Source organism: Nymphaea colorata, chromosome 11, assembly GCF_008831285.2.
Source record: "Nymphaea colorata isolate Beijing-Zhang1983 chromosome 11, ASM883128v2, whole genome shotgun sequence".
NCBI lineage: Eukaryota > Viridiplantae > Streptophyta > Magnoliopsida > Nymphaeales > Nymphaeaceae > Nymphaea > Nymphaea colorata.
In genome coordinates, this window is record NC_045148.1 from 15,928,398 (window position 1) to 15,947,627 (window position 19,230).

Sequence of the window (19,230 nt, forward strand, 5' to 3'; positions counted from 1 at the left end):
AATTTGTGGATTAATTCATTAATTTGTGTACTGCTTCGTGCATCTATTGTAATAAAAATATATGATTGACAAAATGGCAGCTTGTTTTTTGTCATGACCTCGTATCCTACCAAGAGTACAAAGAAAATAGAGAAGATAATAAATTGCAGAAACCAGAAGTTCGTCATTTAAGATTACTTATACGGTAATATTCCATTGCTAGTACCAGCTAAAAAGGCATTCTGTCCTGACACTGTGTGCAACCAAAAGAAACATTTAATATTTTGCTGAATTCAGCAGAAGAACCAAATTCTCTCCGTAGAAGCAGTTTCAATGTAAAACTCGAACTAGGCCATCATAAATCTTGTAGTGGCAGTCTCCTGTTACAGATGCTTATCCTAGAGCACGATTGAGAGTTGCAGCCAATCGCACTCCAGCTTCGGCCAGACGCAAGTAGACAGTGGGTAGACGAGACAAAAAGTAGTCATCTGCAAGAACGAGATGGGCCACTGTAAAGTGAAAATGATAGAAGATTTGCAACGTACTTGAAACATTAAACTAGATTCTTTACCTTCCAAGACTGAACCTTCGTCGACATCCTTGTAAGCAAAATTACAGGCCGCAGTAATACTTTCAGACGCATACCTGCAAAATAGAAGTCACGTTTAAGTGTCAACCCACAACTTCACAGAACAGAAACCCGCGACTGTTGCTGTCCCCGCAGAAAATAGCTTCATAAGATTTAAAAGTGAGAAGTCATGAACAGGGTAATATTATATATGCGGGAATGATGATATATGTACCCATCAGGACAAGCAGTGACGCCACGGCTGCATTTTTCCCATCCATCAATTCTGCCAGCCCAGGCCCCCTGTTCCACAGAGGACGATCAATTTTTGTATTCATCAAGGAATCGACGGAGGATTGCGGTATACATGTATACTCTTCGATTTTCTTCTAGACAGAGAAATTATACCGTAATATTACTTTGAATTTCATCTAACAGGCTTTCTACATCTGAGCCGTAGAATCTCTCTACAGCCGTCTCGATCAGGCTGTCATCCCACACCTGTAGATAATAATCATATCTCCAACAAGAGTTTCGTTCATCACAGTGGCGTGAAATCATTGTAAATCTAAGCTTCAAGTTCATGAACGTGATGAACATTTAGGTGAGAAAAAGATCGAGGTTCTTACGTGATGGAGAACGGTTTTCCTTGTGAACCACTTAACGTCGATGGTGTTGCCTCCCTTGTCTGTGGTAAAACCAACATGCAGTGGCTGCACGAAACCATATCCGGAGAAACTCAACATTGATTAAAGTGAAATCAACGAAAACTGGAACTCAAGCAAACTATAACAGCAGATTCGAGTGTCAAACCTGGTGCACGTCTCCTACGAAATGTGAAAGGAAGAGGAGCGCTTGAGTCAAATTATCTGTGAAAAAACGAACTTTCAGGATTTTGAAAACGTAAGTTTTCATTAGGAAACATGGTTTAAAGTTTGTCCATTTTTTAATTAACCATATGGTCAAAGTTCACAAAGTTAAATTTGTTGAAATTAAAAAAAAAATTATCGAGCAGAGCTACTTAAGGAGAACAAAAAATTGTTCACATTGCGATCGAAGAGACGAGTCCGAGTAGGCCTCGAGTTGGCGTGTGTAGTTTTTTATTCCACCAGCAACACACATATCTGCTTCTCCTGCTTCATTTTTGCAGTCCCCTAACCAAACATGAAAGAAAAAAAACAAAAGGTACTTATTCTCATGGTCCGGCCTCGATCGGTCGTTTCCACAGTGAATTGGGAACTGAACTTGAGAAAGCAGAGGGCAAGAACCGAACTCTTGTAGGCAAAAGTGCAGAGGGAGTCTGGCGTGTCGATGTAGTGAAGGGGAGACGACCAAGGAAACCTGAACTTCACATGGTCGGCCCACAAGCACAAGCTCGCCAAGTCATTCTGCGCATAGTCCGGCAACAGATCGTTCACTGCTGCAGCTGTTTTCTCACTCAGCCTCGCCTAAACAAACCACAACAACCCAAACCAGAACAATCACAACGAAGATAAGAACAGAAAGAGGGAGAAGAAATGAGAGAGGGTGTAGACCCATATACTTGAGCTATTCTGCAAATGATGAAATGCCCATCTTTTCCCCATCCATGAGCCAGTGGAGCAATAATGAAAAGGATGGAACAGAGGAGGAGAAAGGATTCTCTGTTCTCGGCCATATCTTCTGCTGCCTTTGTTGAACTGCCAATGTGTGGAAATAAATGAGGCTATATATAGACATCAAAAGGAAAGAATATGAACGATTTCTCCCGGGTATCTGTGGCATCAGGAAACTTTTTCCTTTCCATAACTTCTTGTGGGTGGTGATGAACGGATGAATATGGAGCGTGATGGGCGCGTTAAGAGAGAGAGAGAGCAAAAACTCTCAACATTTACATGATGCAATCATCTGTCAGGACCGCTGAAACAAATGAACTGGGACCGTTATCCAATGGACTGTCTTCTTCTCTCAAATAGGTTTTTCACTTTTCAGGACTCTGAATCAGAGTCATTTTCTCGAAAACATCCGTATAATTGGCATAAACATAAAATCGATTTCTAACAGCCCATTCGAAATACTTGGACGTTTCTCTTTCTGATAAAACGACATGAACCTTGCATCAAAGGATGGTTAATCGATAAAGCCAATCTCCAATTAAAACATGAAAATGAGAATTGGAAATGGTGTCTGAGGGTCGATTCTTGTCTAATGCAAAACCGAGGGCTTCTACGATGATCGCCAACATGTTGTAAAGATTTAGAAAGAGCTAATATATGATCGTTGGTTGTAACGGCAAAAAAGGAGGTGGGATGACATAAGAAATGCATGCTTTTTATTGTTTCCCACCGTTAAAACAAATCAACGTGCATTTTGTATGAAAAATGATCTTTTTTCTTCCATTTGTTGGTGAGGGAATTAATTTGTGAAGGAGCAGAGCGTTAATGGAGTGCGGAAATTATGCTTGGACATTATCTTACATGAATGAGCGAATCAGATTTATGAGTTGTAAAATTTCAAGGTTTTAAGCCGGTCGATTTTCTCATTACTTCTCCGAATCCATGCGCGTTTTCGCAGTTAATGAAGGAAGGGCGCCTATCTCTTGAAACGTCATCAGAAATGTTCTGCATTACATATATGTGCTTAGTTTGCAAGCTATGAAGCACCTCGTCCAGGGGAGCTTATGGACGTAAAACGAATATCCGAATTACCTTCGAAGCAGGTAATTTAATCGTTATATTTATTTATATGATTACTGGCTTTGATGGATATGGTAGGTTCCTTTCAATGATCAGATCTGATGCTCAGTTTGTGACTCAAATCTAAATCAAAACTCCCAAAAAAAAAATGAAATTTAGGGGTGTTCAATGAATCAAGGCAATTTGGGTTCGGCTCCATCTTGCTCGGCTAAGCTCGATTCAAGCTGACTCATTTAAGAAATGAGTTAAGTTAAGAGTTAAGAAATGGACCACTTAAATAATCGAGTTGAGTTCGAGTGAGGCCCACTCCACCCACTCAAAGTCATTTGAGTTCGTGTTAAGGATATTTGTAAAGGGTGTCTTGCATTAGTTAAAAAAAAAAGGGAGTTGCTTCCATTGGCTTCCTTTAACTCGTAAGAGGCCGGTTCAGACATCAAGTCATCTTGTCCCCGCCTCATGAAAAATATTTTTAATAAATAGTGGCTCGGTTAAGCTCAACCCAAAGGAAGAAAATGTCTACACCTACGTCTTATGACTGAAAACAACAAACCATCCACCATGTCACTTGAGATGAGCCAAAGCTCCCTCCGTTGTATGACAACATTGCGGCCCTTCAAGAAGAACCCAACTGAACAACAAATAAATATAAAGCATCCAAGCCAACGATGAAAAATAACTTCTACAATCAGACTTCATTCACAAAGAACAGACATTCCATTCACGTGATAAATAACAATTGCTAATATCCATTCATGTGATAAAGAACCATTACTAATGATTAACTAGAAAATATAATTGATATTCATCCAACTTGAGTAATAACAAAATAAAACCGACAAAATAAAACCGTCACACAAAGCGTGTTGTCCCATCCAGTACATAAGTTTAATGAGTACATAAGTTTAATGAGTACAGATCCAACATAGAAAACAAGTAGTAACAAAACAAGCAATCAAACATAGTGGAATGTGTTTCCGTTCATTCATCTTCATCACTTCCTTCACCTTCATCATCTTCATCACTTCCTTCGTGAAACATCATCTTCGTTGTCCTATTCGAAACAAAATAAATGTTAAACAACCACATGCAACAATAGTCAATTGATAAAAATAAACTTACTATTAAATTGATAATCTGCAAACATTTGATTTGTTATAGTTGTTCTCATGGGATTGTTGCTTCCTCGCTGGTGTGTTTGGCTTGCAATTTTCGGTTCGCTTATGACAAAATTATCATTTGAAGGTGTGTCCTCAACATCAAATTGTTCAGCATTTGGATTGTGGTCAATTATGAAGTTGTGCAATACACATGTAGCAAGAACAATTTCAACTTGTTTTTTAAATGGATACTGCACTTGCATTTTTAATATTGGAAAACGAGCTTTCAACATGCCAAAAGTTCTTTCTACTGTATTTCGAAGTGATGAGTGCCTATGGTTGAATAATTCTTTTGGAGTTCGAGGTGTGCGCGCCCTGGTAACGATGCCCTCGATAAGGTGTTAGCAAACCAACAATGTTTGGATAACCCCCATCGCAAGATAGTATTTGCCTACAATTGAACACACATTATTTAAACATTTGCACATTTTCGTAAAAAGTAATAGATTGGTTGGTGGAAGTACGTACCTTCTGGGACCACAAATGAGTCGGTTGGATGATCAAGTGCATTGTATAATACCCTTGAGTCCGTCGCACTTCCTTCTCATCTTGCCAAAACGTAGTGGAATCGATTGTCGAATCCAACTACAATCATGACATTTTGCGAAATAAATCCTTTTCTATTGCGAAATCTTGTTTGGTCTGATGTTGCGACCCATGCAGGTACATGGGTGCCATCAATTGCTCCTAAACAATCCTACATTCATATGTGCAAGTTAGTTATGTTGTATGTCGGATGTTGTCGTGTTTTGTTTAGATTACAAATATGAAATTACCTAGAAATATGGATTGAATCGCTTGGATCTCCGAATTTTAGTTGGCATGTCATCATTGGGCCGCCGGACAAAATCTTTACCCATTATACATATTGCTCGTAGTACACAGCTGACATACTTACTTATTGTTTGTCCTAAATGTTGAAAAGTATTATGCGTGGCACGATTCTGTTCATTGTGTCCAATTGTCAATAAAAAAATAGCTACTTGTTCTTCTATGCTAATGTCACAAGCATCCTCCAATAATTTTCTACTTCTTAGAGTGTTACATAATATCTGATATGTGTGTTGATCCATACGAAGTAAGTCGGTACAATTTCTAGGATGACCTTCAAGCATAAGATGAACAAAAATTGCACCTGCTTCTCTAAATGAATGAACAATCATCAACGATTGAGGAAGTTCTTCTAACCAAGAGAAGATGCTAATGTAACATGAAATAAACGAATGATGAACCATTGAATGTAAGACATGCAGTAACTTACCTACGAATTGGAAAGTTTACGCCTCAACCATGACACCCGCTGTGAAGGTGGAAGGTTGATAAATATCATGTAATTGCTGCCCTCTGCTAACATATCCATACTCCTTACTTGTGTTTCAATATCTATATGTCCGGTTTCAACCATTTCTTGCAGTATTTCGCAACATGTCACAAATTGTACCCCTTTACATGTACGTGTCATCGTATCTACACTGTGAGCAATACTGTTCAACAAATTATAGTATTCTTCATAATTGGTTGACCTGTGCCTTTTAGACCTACTAGTGGTCCTATTAGGTGCCATCATTGGATTTTCAGTGGTAGGAATTGGATGTCCTGGCGATGGTGGTGGAGGACTATCTTCATACAGCATTTGTGTAAAGGATTGTGAAGATTCAGGATTCATGTACATTGGAGTGGATTGAGATGCAGGTGTATGTGGTACTGATTCAACGTCCTCATGTAGTATGTTGTTTAATGTGGCTGACTCATTTCCAGTGGCATGAGAATTGCCAAAGACCTCGGCGAACTCGTCAAAGTATCTCCATAACTTGGGACCTCTGTACTTTTTTCTGTTCGGATATTTCTGAAAAATATCATGTGTTCAAATGAACATGTAGTAAAGACATGTTAGACATAACCTAAAAGTAATATCTCTGTAACATACCTCAATGTAGTCATTCCATACTTGGGGGTCGACTTCAATGCATTTGTTAATTGGGTCATACCCAAACCCGCTTGTATTCAAAATTTCTTTCATGACTGTCAAGTTGGGTTTTGAGTACTTCAATTTGTTTTTTACTTTGTCTTTACTGAATTCAGGACCGAATCTGTCCATCATGCTTTTTTCTATTGCTGTATACGCTTTGGACTTCAAGTCTCCACCAGATTTCATACCAGGAATGCGTGATTGCTCCACAAGAAGCTGGACTAAATAGTTCATTTGTACTTCAGTCCACGTAAGATTCTCCCTCGATGGACCGTTGTCTTCCATGCTAATAATAACTTGTATAATATTTCTTCACAACTAGATTTTTTAGCAAGGAAAGACACATGAATAGAGGACGAGCATATGGCAATCATAATTCATATGTTCAATATGAAAATGAATTATCAAGACAAAAAACGAAGGAGCTGTAAAACACATATCATATTACAAAAAAACATAAAGCCATGCAGTAAAAAAACATATCGTATGGGGCATCGCTTTAACTTGGAGTGCCCCATCTTGCAGGTATGGAAGACACCACCAAAGCTTACATCTTCTCCAAAAACATATGCAGTGTATATAAACAAAAAATAAGTTTACTGAATCCTTGAGGGTACATATAAAATCCTAGGCATGCAGTTGTACATAATCTTGTATGCAAAACATGTTGCTTTTAAAATGTTGCTTCTTGGTTGGTTGTTCAACCCCTGTGATAAAATTCTTGTAATAAGTCTGTCTCTTCGAATCATCATTCTGCAATATGTACTTGTAGAATAAACAAAATCTTACTTGTGAATAGATTCATCTGTAGAACTAAATCCCAGTCATAGTCCAAAAATTTTAATCAGACTAGTCCATACTGAATTATAAAATTCAAGTTTTAAAGGAATAGAAAAAGCATTAGGATGTGTTAAGGTTGTCGGTTTTGCTTCATTCTGCATTGTGTCAAACCTGTCTCAGATTCCCATAGCCTAGTTCATTGATCCTTGGAACACTCGTAAGATCACACTCGCCAAAGTCCCCCAAAGAAGGAAGTTTTTGAGGAAGTAGTGCAATTGACAGCTGAGGACTTCCGGCTAGTTTCAGGAATGATTGATAAGTCAATGGTGGCTTCCCACCATTCTTTGATATTTAAATGCATCCAACACAAAATAAATGAAATCAAGTTAGTCACGTGGAGAAGGCTAGGATTTAGATGAAAATACAGAATAACAATAGAGCCTGTACAAGATTTTGTTACTAGAGTACGTCAAATGCTCTGGTGCTATTCATTACAAGCATGCTTTTCTTGATTTCATCAATCGGGCAATCAAACAGCACTAAGTTGCAACTCTATACTGCAAAAATCAGAAGAAACTAAGAACAAAGAAAGAGCCTCCATTTGGGCGTTTCTGCAAGGGACACAGCAAATGTACAGCAAGATTGTATTATGTCGAGGAACAGCAAATGTATAGCAAGAAGCACTAATGAGAAGAACAAACAGAGGGAAGTAAAGAACTCTCAAAGAAAAGAGGGAAACGCCAACGACAGACAGAATCGAAACAATGACAATAACAGGCATAATCAGAAAAGGGGAAAAACAAACAAGCGATAGAACCTTGAGTAATAGCAATGTTAAAAAACAGAAGCAATATGCTCAGCAAGAGAGAAAGGGAGACACGAGAGCTATGTTTAAAAACAGAGAAAAAATCGATTTGGGCGTTTCTGAAAGGGACACAGCAAGCGAGAAACCCTTACTTGAGCGGCGACTGTGGCGTTGGTGAACCGGCGGATGAGCGAAGCGGCGACGGCGAAAAGGTGACGGTGAGAGCAGCGACGGTGAGAAGGGAGATATGCTCGAACGCGAGGGAGGAGAAGCTGTCGTCGACTGCAGAGGGAGGAGGAGACGGGTGAAATCACAAAGGGTAAAGGCATGAGAGGGAAAACCAAGAGCGGGTGAAATTTCACCCGCTCATTTTAAGATTGGTCGGGTGAAATATACTCATGTTTGATACGTCTCACGATGGGTGGGTGACATTTCAACCGGGCAATCAAAAGCACCTTTAGAGGCAAACTTTGGTAGTGTTTGATAGTCAAGTACTGTACCAGCAGAATAATATTTCAAATTTTCAAAATATTTCTTGTTTATCAAACATAAATTTTTTTTTTTACCGTTAACATGAAAATCTGAAACATATTTCTGGGAATATGTTTCCACCAGAAGCGGAAGGAGGGAGGAGGAAAGGGGAAGAACGGAAGGAGGGAAAGGGGAAGAGGAAGGAGGAAAGGAGAAGAACGGAAGGAGGGAGGAGGAAGAGGGAAAGGGGAAGAGGAGGAGAGAGGAAGGAGGAAAGGGGAAGAACTGAAGGAGGGAGGAGGAATAGGGGAAGGAGGAAAGGGGATGTGGGGGCGGAGCCAAAAAATTTTAATGAAGGAGGTAGAATTAAAGGTTTTAAATTTTGATGACATCAGTTTGTACCGTGATTCTTGAATGAGAATATAATAAGGTATAAGCTCTTTATAAGTCATAAGATGTCAAACATTTGGCGCTTAAATCGGATTGCAGTAATGAAAGATTCAACAAGTTAAAATTTTTTTGAAGTTTGGCGCTTAAATCGGATTGCAGTAATGAAAGATTCAACAAGTTAAAATTTTTTTGAAGTTTTGCAAGTCACATAAATGCTCTTTATTCATTAGAAAACCTTATTCGTGTGCAAACTTGGAGGTTTCTTATTTTAAATATGTACCAAGAAAGGGAAGGAGGGAGGAGGAAGAGGGGAAGGAGAAAGGAGGAAGGAGGGAGGAGGAAGAAAGGGAAGGAGGCGGAAGCGGAAGAAGGAGAAAGAGGAAAAAAAGGGCTGAGGCTGAGGAAGAAAGAGGCGATTTTTCATTTCTTGCAATCAAACGCAGAATGAGAATTTTCAGAAAAATAATTCATGTTACCAAATACAACATATATTTGAAAATCTAGAAATTTATTTTTAAAAAACTAATATTTTTAAAAAGATGTTTTGAGAAATATGTTTCTCGCCATCAAACACTATCAAAAATTTTCTGATCAGTCTTTTCGACGCTTCTCGGAATAGTGAAACAACTAAAGGCAGAAATCTTGTCGTGGGAGAAAATTTTCGTTGATTTATACAAACCGAGCAAACTAGTATGTGAACGGCCCAGGGAGCGTTCTTGCAGAACGAAGCATGGCAAGGATTTTTTGTTCCCCATCTTGAGCTTTCTAGGGCAGTTTCCCGAGTCCAGTAATCTGCTCGCCCTTGCCGATATATTTCCGTCATTGTAAAGATTTCCTTACCTATTGTTCTGCCTTTTCTTGTTGTTTGGAGTTTCCGCTCTTCCTCCTTGGTTTGGCCTCTGAATCAGCAATCGGGATCTAGTTAATGATCCTTTTCGAAAGAAACATGTTAAGGGCATCCCATCTGCCTTTTTTCGTGCCTTTTTCTTTATCTCACCACTCTACACATGATCAAACATCATCTTACACTCCCTTCTTCTATCCATCAAAGTTTCTCTCCAGAAGATTTGGTAGAGAAGCAAATAATACATCCTCTGCTAAACTCTCGAGCCAGTGGAACAACCAACGGGTGCAGTTCGTCCATGGAAAACTTCTAAGCGAGCTGTCGACGTGGCGGATAGGTGGACCAGCGAAGTATTTCACGGAGTTCTCCAATCAGACCCAGCTTGTCGCCGCAATCAGGTAACAGATTACAGAATGCCAGTTTCAGAATTTCTGACCAATATCTTGACGAGTTTTTCACTTGTGTGTGGACTTCCAAGTTGTAGGTACTGCGTTGATCACTCCATCCGGTTTTTCATTGTGGGCAAAGGCTCGAACTGCCTGTTTGATGATCGTGGTTTCGATGGTTGTGTCATGCTAAACCGAATCCAATTCCTCGAGAGGATTCATGGCGGAATTTACAGAGTTGGCAGCGGTTACCCACTTAACAAACTTGGAATGCAGTGTTCAGCGGAGGGATTTGCTGGGTTTGAGTTTGCATGCGGCATTCCTGGCACTATTGGAGGAGCAGTTTTTATGAATGCAGGAGCTCATGGCCAGGTCTTCCTCCATACATAAATTTACTTAAACGTGATTTTAGTAGGTGAAACATAATTTAAAATGACGAACTGCAATGGCTCATTACTTGAAAAAGCCATATTTGGAGGCACCGTTATAAGATTCACTTTAGCCATGCATGTCTAACAGCCTTTACTGCTTGACTTCCATTGGTTGACACGACAGGAAATCTCGGACGTAATTGAGAGTGTGGAGATTATTACAATAAATGGAGAACATAGATTGATTGGAAGAAATGATCTTCTATTTTATTATCGCCAGTCATCTTTCCAAAAAATGCAGGACCTTGCTGCAATTGTAGCAGTTACGTTTCACTTGACACCTTCCTCTACATCAAAGACAAAGGCTGAGGAATATTTGAGCAGGTATTATCAAAGCTCATCATGCGTTGGACGCAAGAAAGGTATATACACTTTTTGGGGGCAGATGGTTTGACGATCACTATCTGTTTTTGACAGGCGAAAAAGTTCACAACCCTTGTCTGAGAGAAGTGCTGGATCAGTGTTCCGAAACCCCATGGGCAGTGCAATGACTGCAGGAGAATTGATTGATAAGGCGGGATTGAAAGGTTACAGTATTGGAGGTGCAAAAGTTTCAGATATGCATGCCAATTTCTTTATCAATTTGGAAAATTCAACTTCCAGGGATATGGTTTTGCTCATAAAGTTTGTTCAAGAGCAGGTCAAACTGAAATTTGGAATTGAACTTGAGGAAGAAGTATGTATGGTACCTTATGGATGACATAGAATAAAGGCTTTTATACACGTCGCTGATCAAAGAGCTAATATAGAGAGATTCATTCATATAATTAAGAACAGTTGTGCAGTGATCTCTCAAGTTATCTACATATTTTTCATCAACTACAAGAATGCTCAGAAGACAAATCGAGGGAGGCAATAATGCTTCTCTTATTTTGTGCTAGAGTTTCCTCTAGTAATTGCTTTCGTGATTGCATGAGACATGATCCCAATAGGGCAGAAGAGCAGGCATAGTGATATAGAATGCCGTGTCTCGATCTCATCTTTCTGACCGTCGTGAAATACATGCCTGACATTGCACGAAAAATTAAACACAATCAGTTATATTAATGGGAAAAAACGACAACATAACCATGCTTGAAAAACACAACAAATATTTGGAAGACCTTGCAGCAAAGAGATCAACCGCCAACAAGTGAATCCAGGCAGAAGCTAAAGTCATCTCGCTCTTGAACATCTGTGCTATACTAGACAGCTGTACCAAACACCAAAGTCATCACAAAATGCAAAGAGATTTTGAAGGTAATGAACTGAATTCATAAGAGAACAATGAAATTACCTCCGGCAACCAGTATTTACTAGCGAACATCATCCGTATAGTGTCAGGTGTCCAAGAAAGGTAAAGAAGAAATCCATAAAGAGCTCCAAGCAATATGTACGGCATGTTGCTTTCCATTGATCTCTTGGTCTGCAACAAGTGCATTATCAACCCATTAAATAGAATAGAATACTTTGAGAACGCAAGTTCTTTTATGGTAAAAAAGCATATGCAAAATGCATCAGGAAAATGGTCATAATGAACAAGGAACCATATCACTCTTGAAGCTACATAAACTGGAAAATAGCATGACCAGACCTCCAATTCACCAATTAGCTGTTTTTCGAAATGCATGAGAAATTCTGTGTTACATGAGAACCATGATCTGTGAAGTGGGATTATTACTTGTTCTTGTAAATCAAGAAAGAACCATTTTAATAGGTCACAGCTGCATGTCTTTACATACTAGGAAAATGTGGTGAGGGTATTTCAGAGAAAGCAGCAAAAGCTCTACTTTGGCCTTCCTGAAATTCCCAGAAGAGACGATGGACAGCTATCATGATTATATTGCAAATAATATCTCGCTCTATCAACTCATTATGTTTAGTCAAAGGACTTGACAATCAACTATTGTCTTGTGTACTAGGTTTGACACAATAAGAAAAGCTTTGTTTCGTTACAGCAAGTCACCAAGAGGAAAAAAGGTCCTAAACTTGTAAGTTGTAACGATAAGAGTTGTATTGCAAGTATATCTTTTTAACCATTTCATGAAACAATTTTGCAAATAAACATTGTGTCATTACTCACTGGGAACAAAAAACAGACACACGTTTGGCAAACTGAGGCTTGCCTCAACCAAACTTCAGCTCATCCTAGGAGTAGCCATCAAGATTGCACTTCCCAAGGCTCAAAATCAAAATACGTTTAGCAAGAACCGTAAAACTCAAGCTTGCAATAAGAATAACCAGAAGCTTTCCCCAATCTATTTGTGTTTTATGGTAGAAAACTCAGAGTTAGGATTACTATCCATTTTGTGTGCATAGTGTGTAGACACCATAATAGTATAGAATGAAATCCATGGGATGATTCATCAATTTGTAATCGATCCATAGCTCATGGGAGGGGTTGTTGTTGAAAAAACTGACATGAAACTGGGAAGGATCCATCGGTTGTTTCATTCGTACAAGGAAAGTAATTGCAGACAAGTAACATATTTAGATAAAGTCCATTCCTTTCCTAGTCCGAGAGAAATGTACCAGGTCAGCTTTGGGAGCTAGCACCATCAGAGCATAAAATGGAAGAACAGCAGCAGTTCCAACAGTAAAAACTCCACTGGCAATTTGAGAATTTGCAAGCCCTGACACGGTGAGACTATGTCAGGAATTAATAGAACACTATCCTTAACAATATTTGAACATGATGTACTATGCATCTAAGTGTTATGACCTCTGAACTTCAGTGGATTTTGATAAAAGCATATGCAATTTCAGTGGGTTTTAACAAGAATATCTTTTCTCCAATAAATTTTGAGCACACTTCTCTCTCTCTCAGTCACACAGACGCACGCAAACATACGTGCACAAAAGAAGCTCAAATTATACAAGCTATGAAGAAAACAAACAAGAAAAACACATTTCCTTATCAGGCCATAAAAACAATGACATCAATAGCTAACAGAATGCTACCAACTTTTGAATGTATCACAAGAATAATCCAACAGAAATACTTTGGAGAGGTCAAACCACCAAAATGCAAGTGCCCAGCTTCCTTATCACAACAAGGTAAAAAATGTTCTGACAGTAGTGGACGTAAAGCTATATTCTCTCTTGGGATGATTTTGCAAATGATAGGCAGGAGTAAGAGAAGGCCATCTAATCATGCATCTGAAATTGGGAAAATACTAGAATGCTGCAAGAGGATGTTTGATTTGCACAGAAACAAAGCATTTGTCATAGGATACGGTGTTATGTTCCATGCATTCCACCAAAAGTTGGTGATAAGGGCCAAGGTATGCATACAGTTGTTTGCATCGCCTAATGGTGCCACCATTTGCAGGAGAAGCACATTCCTGGAACTAGGTGTCTAGCACAATCGAGCATCCTCAGTAGCCCTACGGATGAACTAGTTACACTTTGTGCATTTACTTTTGATCCAGTTACTTAGCTTATTGTCAGTTAACTTTTTGAGTGCATTTTTTAGCACCCATGAACAGCATAGCCTAGCTCATGGCCTGCAAGATTTAAATTTTTGGTATTGAAAATAAATGCAAAATGCATATGCTGTTCGCCTTTCAGATTATAAACGTTTTAAAAAGGTTTCCTGAGTTTTGCATGAAAAGGACATTTTAGTACAACAACCATGCAAACAATTTGTTTCAACAACTAAGCATGATATGGACACCATGCTCAAACTGTAAATCCAATCTAGAAAGTCTTAAATATGATGGTATACATTCACAATCTGTTAAAATTTGAGAACTCAATTCAAATCTCATTTTGGAGTCAGAACAGTTATTTGTGTTCATTGATCGATCCAACATTTTTAGATGTGAGCAAGGCAATGGCCAGATTCATGAAATGATCCAGGATATGATTCTTTAAATCGCCACCATATAACAAATTGCCAGCAATTTACCAGTAACTGATCAATAACAGTTGCTTTTAGCACATACTTTCCACAGAATTTTGATCAACAAATGGACACGCACTGAAAATGAGACACAAGTAGGCTAATCCTAGTCTAGGCTGCTGTTTACAAACTAAATAACAAGGAAAAAGGATAATTGTGGGAAAGGGATTACATGAAGCAGAAACACGCGGATCTTTCCTTCTGGAACTGAATCTTTCCACTTTGGGTTGGACAACAAGAAACATTGATTCCCCTAGAAATCTTTGCTGCCTCTGAAATTGTGTCCCTATTGTGGGAACATGTTGTCTAGTATATCCACGCTCTGAAGAGCCCAGACTAAGGAAGAACTTCCCCCCATCTTGAAAAGTATTAGTTAGTTTAGTTGAATTAAGGTACCTAATCTGCAAGAACGACAGAAAACCATTATAAATGCTTTAAAATCGATACAAGTGTCATGTTGACAAATGATGACAAACTAACACATGACAGTTACAGGAGAGAACAAGCAAGCAATTGCAGATCCAGAACCAGGAGAAAAAGCAAGCAATTATAGGTCCATAAGAATTAGGATACAAAAATATACACATTAACCATGCAAGTTTTAGAAACCACCTAATAATATAAATTTAAAAAGCAACTCAATTAGATAAATAAAAGAAGCACAAACTTAATTCCCCCAATCCAGCCCCACTCTCTAATCATAAAATTTTTCCTACCTCAGTATTTTCCAATATATTTTGTAAAATTACAAGTTTCAACAGAGTAACACATTTATTTGTCTTGATGATAAAAAACCAAAGTCCACCTACTGGATGCAAAACAAGAAAATCACCCAAAAAATTATAAACTCAGCACACTTACGTGGTTCTTCATAATTAAGTGAATCTCCTTTAACTCATATTTCAAAATAGAAAATAATCTACTCGTATCATCCCAAATAAGTTAAGGTAATAAGATTTTAGTAAATTAAAAGTAAAAACCCTACCATAGGCTAGAAATTTATTTGCCGTAAAATCCTGGGCTGGAAAACTACTTCCCACCAAGAAGAAATTGAAAATATAGCTGATAGGTTTATTTTAGTAGTTTTGACTTTTGAGAGGGCAGACCACCTAGAAAAAGGAAAGGATAAATGAGAAGACTCCTGATTGCAAGAGTAAAAGTGGCAAACGAACTAAATAGAACGAGGGAAAAACGCATATTGGAAGCTTCTTTAAGAAAGTATGAAATGCTCGAAAAGGTCGTATTAAAATAGGATAAAAGACCAACAAAAGTGACCAGAAAAGGTATGTTCCTTTAAGACTAAGAAGAGCAATGTGAGTCAAAGCTGTTACAGAGTATGCTTGAGGCGAGATACAGTCATTTCTTCGCCAATATTGCTGCAAGAAGCAAATATTCATGAAAAGGATGAGAAGTGCAAACAGAGTGCTAACTAAATATTGCTATAAGCTGCAATTAACTGAGTGAGGACCTAGTAAATATCGTTCAACAGCAATGGGTAGAAGAACAGGCATACTAAACAGCAAGTGTTAGTGTGAGAAAGCGAGAGCAAGCGAGAACGGTTATTAAAGTAACTGCCTTGCAGTTAGTTTACTTATTTTTTAACTTCCTGTTCTTCCACGAATTACCGTTCAAGCATAGTTATTTGAGAGAGGAAGAGCAACATCAACCCCCCTTCAGAATGATTTGATACCACAGTAGTTTACTGATGTAGCCTTATTCCAGTGAGCAAGATATTACATTAAAGAACGACATTAAGTAAGCAGATTTACTTCACAGATAACAAGCTAATGGCGAGCTCCCTATAGTCCAGCATCACGGAGGAGTCAGGAAAATAACAAGAAGAAAGCGTTTTTTTTCTCTTCCAGTGACTACCTTGCAAGAAATTGGCAAATATATCACCAATTAACGCGGGTCTGCGCCTACCATTACGACTGAAAACGAAGACATTCAATTATCCGCGAATGATTTCCATACCTTTCCCGATTGAACCAATTAATGCTGTCATTCTCGTCCTCGGCATATTTTATCTCGTGAACCAACAATATTTCTTCACAAGGAAAAATAAAAGATAACAAGAAATATCCCTTTCAGTTTTCTACATCACCCCCAATTCGTCCCGGCAACTAATAAATATCTAGCATTGTCCACAACAGAATCTGCAATCCCAACAACACTGGAACAGGAAGAGAAAAGATAAAAAGAAGACAGCACCCACTCAGACATGCTCGCATTTGGACAACCCGCTGAAATCTAGAAGTACTAAATGACTGAAAAGAAAGAAAAGCCCAAAAGGATTCAGTTCAATTTTATGCTGCCCATACAAATCAACAGAACCCACAAACGTCAGCAAGAAAAAACACAAAAATGACAAGCACACAAGGGCCGTGTTACATGAACACTCACATTGGACGAAAGCATGCAAACGGAAGAAGAAGAAGAAAGGAAGGCCATCTCTCTGGTGGACTACAAGGATGAAAAGCAGTGGTGATAATGGAGATAAAAGGGAGAAAAAGAAGGAGAGAAGAGATGGTTGGGTTCATAATGTGTTAAAATAAGGGAAATGGGAAGACAAAACGGTACTGGGGACGGTGGGGCGGTGCCCTGCACCCTCGTTGCCCGAAGACCGCTGCTGCTGCGCACGGACAAAAGGAAGCCGGATTGCACAGTAGAGCTATTCGGGTCCGTTACGTCAACCAATTGGCCTCTGTGTCAATGCCCGTTTTTTATTGTCTGTGATCAATTGCTGTTAGCTGCAGCCCCACCACCTTTCCCTTCCACTGCTCATTCCATTTTCTCCAGTTGAAATCGGCAAGTTGGCACCTTTACCACGAAATGGATCGCCTTTTCCACTGCGGACTCAGCAAATGCCTTGTGTACGAGGGGATGGAGTGGGATCTCCTCCTCCCTCGTCCTCATACTCTTTCCTTGGCATTAATGAAGCTTATTCTTGTGTACGTTTCAAAGCACAAATGAAATGGACGGATGGCATCGCCATATCTGCGTTTCCTAACGATTACCTTTGTCACGTTTACGGAAGCGGCATGTGTAGGTTTAGGCATTTACCATGATTGACTCGACACGCTTGGTCCTTATGGCAATCGGTTCTCAATTCTCATGGCCACGGAACTGCTATATGTAAGTGTTTTGATGGCCTTGCCAATTCCACCATGGTCCGTGCATCCAGGATGTAAAGGGCAAGGAGAAAAAGTAGATTCCCTTCATCTTAGCACCATCTATTATATGGATGAGTGAAGTTCACCCTGGTGAACTTTATCCGAATGGTTGCAATTCACAAGTTATTTTGCTGCGGAAGAAAAGTCATTGTGCCCATCAAACACGTAATAAAAGATGGCCTTTTCCGGCCTTCGGTGAAATTGTCATGGCGTGACCTTCCTTTTGATACATTGTCAAATGGTAAGGCTGCTTTTCATGTAAAAAAGAAACAAAGAGGTGAAATTGTCAAAAGTGGGATTATATGATGTTTGAATGGGTAGATCTTCTAGGACACCTTTGAGCTTGTGTAAAGATCTTCTCTTCTTCTCAGTGTAGAGCGGTCTAATCAATGTGGGTGCATAGAAAACTGTGCTTTAAGGAGAGAAATATGACATACATGGCACTTTCATGTGCATCACATGGGAAGAAGCCGTTTTAAAGGGGCTTCTCTTTTTTACTGACACCATTTTTTTAATGTATTCATCTGCCCTCAAATTTGACTTCTAAAAGCTGAAGTCATTCCAACCGTTGCATGACACTCAAAGTTGTACGTATCTTGCATTAGAAACCATATTCAATGTTAACAATTGATGAAATACACTAATAAGAAAATTTACTGATGAAATTAGTCCTGAGTCTCCTGACCACTTGATATGGAGCAGTGTTTTATTGGTCTTTTATTGTTCTTAGATAAGTTTTCCCGGGAGGAAAAAACAACTTGAAAAAATTACTTTGCATTTGCGTTTCCTGGACTACAAATAGATCGTGAAAATTTCAATCTAACCAGGTGTGCCTTTGGATCCTCAAAGGAATGCACCACCTTGTGGCTGAGCACTCTACTCCTTCCAGGCTTCAGATCTTGATCCACATGATTAATTTCTCCAAGCTCATGTAGTTTCTATATAGGCTTGGTTCTTTTGGCTTTGGAGAAGAACTAGTACAAGTTTTTGCTTGATCTTAATTTGTTGACTAAAGGAAGAAACATGTGTGAGAAATTAAAAGTAGTTATCGAAGAGCTATTTGTAGTTTATGTCGTAAACGAAAAAGCAAACTGTGGAACAAGTAGAAGATGGCCTAAATATAGTTGTAGCTAGCTTGTCGTGTTCACTTGGAATATAGTACGCCAAGTATCTCTGTTTCACATATTCCATAAACATAAATTCGAAAAGGAAACGTTAACATGACAAAAACACTTTTTCTTTTCTAAAGCCACAAGAGCACCTTCTGTAAGCAACAAAAAAGAAGTCCTTCAAACTCTATACATCAATTACAGAAGTTCAATAAATAGAAAAACATCGCATACATTTTTTATTGAGGGTAAACCCCGATTACCAAGCCTTAGAGGACAAAAAAAAACAGAATGAGGGCAATATGAAAGTTCATTTTCCTTGTTGATCATACTCCTTTCTTCATGAAGTTCACATATGGAAGCTAGCAACTGCAGCAGGTGGGATGTAGTAAACCTGAATCATATCTGACTTAATCAGGTTCAGATTGGGATTTAAACTTTGGTTCGATTGCACCATAAAAACAAAGTTGAGCTTTACTTGCTGAAAATCCAAAATGTTATTGGCAAAGAATTTAGTTGGATTCGAAATATTTCCTTTATCGATAACAACTATTTGTATTTGGATTTGAGAAATCAGTTGGATATATGCGACCTTTGACAACTCCAGTAT

General features: G+C 38.8%; 4 protein-coding genes across 20 annotated transcripts; 1 reads left to right on the forward strand and 3 right to left on the reverse strand.

The window, feature by feature from the left end:
• Positions 1–46: 46 nt before the first annotated feature.
• On the reverse strand, positions 47–2,750 carry LOC116264523 (endonuclease 2-like). 2 transcript variants are annotated; one of them, XM_031644805.2, is made up of 9 exons: positions 2,091–2,750; positions 1,821–1,995; positions 1,594–1,701; positions 1,361–1,416; positions 1,177–1,260; positions 956–1,048; positions 783–850; positions 566–624; positions 47–467 (listed from the first exon to the last, which is right to left on the reverse strand). In XM_031644805.2, the coding sequence occupies exons 1-9, from the start codon at positions 2,202–2,204 to the stop codon at positions 373–375; spliced, it is 852 nt and encodes a 283-aa protein (XP_031500665.1). In that variant the 5' UTR covers positions 2,205–2,750; the 3' UTR covers positions 47–372. The 2 variants fall into 2 exon arrangements, with proteins under 2 accessions (XP_031500665.1, XP_031500664.1); XM_031644804.2 differs by having other exon boundaries at positions 551–624.
• A 1,250-nt stretch (positions 2,751–4,000) lies between these two features.
• Positions 4,001–9,829, reverse strand: LOC116264058 (uncharacterized). 14 transcript variants are annotated; one of them, XR_004174770.2, is made up of 6 exons: positions 8,086–8,323; positions 6,307–6,666; positions 5,641–6,225; positions 5,156–5,323; positions 4,848–5,076; positions 4,001–4,273 (listed from the first exon to the last, which is right to left on the reverse strand). XR_004174770.2 is itself a non-coding variant. In XM_031643981.2 (5 exons), exons 3-4 carry the CDS (start codon positions 6,631–6,633, stop codon positions 5,641–5,643), a joined length of 912 nt encoding a protein of 303 aa, XP_031499841.1. In that variant the 5' UTR covers positions 6,634–6,666; positions 8,086–8,215; positions 9,635–9,829; the 3' UTR covers positions 4,001–4,273. The 14 variants fall into 14 exon arrangements, 10 of the variants coding, with proteins under 10 accessions (XP_031499841.1, XP_031499845.1, XP_031499842.1 ...); XR_007574630.1 differs by having other exon boundaries at positions 4,848–5,323; XM_031643981.2 differs by lacking the exons at positions 4,848–5,076; positions 5,156–5,323 and adding an exon at positions 9,635–9,829 and having other exon boundaries at positions 8,086–8,215.
• LOC116264057 (uncharacterized) lies at positions 9,720–11,178 on the forward strand. 2 transcript variants are annotated; one of them, XM_031643979.2, is made up of 4 exons: positions 9,720–10,036; positions 10,117–10,396; positions 10,580–10,779; positions 10,873–11,178. In XM_031643979.2, the coding sequence occupies exons 1-4, from the start codon at positions 9,720–9,722 to the stop codon at positions 11,153–11,155; spliced, it is 1,080 nt and encodes a 359-aa protein (XP_031499839.1). In that variant the 3' UTR covers positions 11,156–11,178. The 2 variants fall into 2 exon arrangements, with proteins under 2 accessions (XP_031499839.1, XP_031499840.1); XM_031643980.2 differs by having other exon boundaries at positions 10,123–10,396.
• A 6-nt stretch (positions 11,179–11,184) lies between these two features.
• Positions 11,185–17,393, reverse strand: LOC116264060 (protein ABA DEFICIENT 4, chloroplastic). 2 transcript variants are annotated; one of them, XM_050080477.1, is made up of 6 exons: positions 16,919–17,393; positions 14,511–14,739; positions 12,967–13,067; positions 11,732–11,860; positions 11,559–11,647; positions 11,185–11,461 (listed from the first exon to the last, which is right to left on the reverse strand). In XM_050080477.1, the coding sequence occupies exons 2-6, from the start codon at positions 14,581–14,583 to the stop codon at positions 11,323–11,325; spliced, it is 531 nt and encodes a 176-aa protein (XP_049936434.1). In that variant the 5' UTR covers positions 14,584–14,739; positions 16,919–17,393; the 3' UTR covers positions 11,185–11,322. The 2 variants fall into 2 exon arrangements, with proteins under 2 accessions (XP_049936434.1, XP_049936433.1); XM_050080476.1 differs by lacking the exon at positions 16,919–17,393 and adding an exon at positions 16,742–16,912.
• Between the last annotated feature and the right edge of the window lie 1,837 nt (positions 17,394–19,230).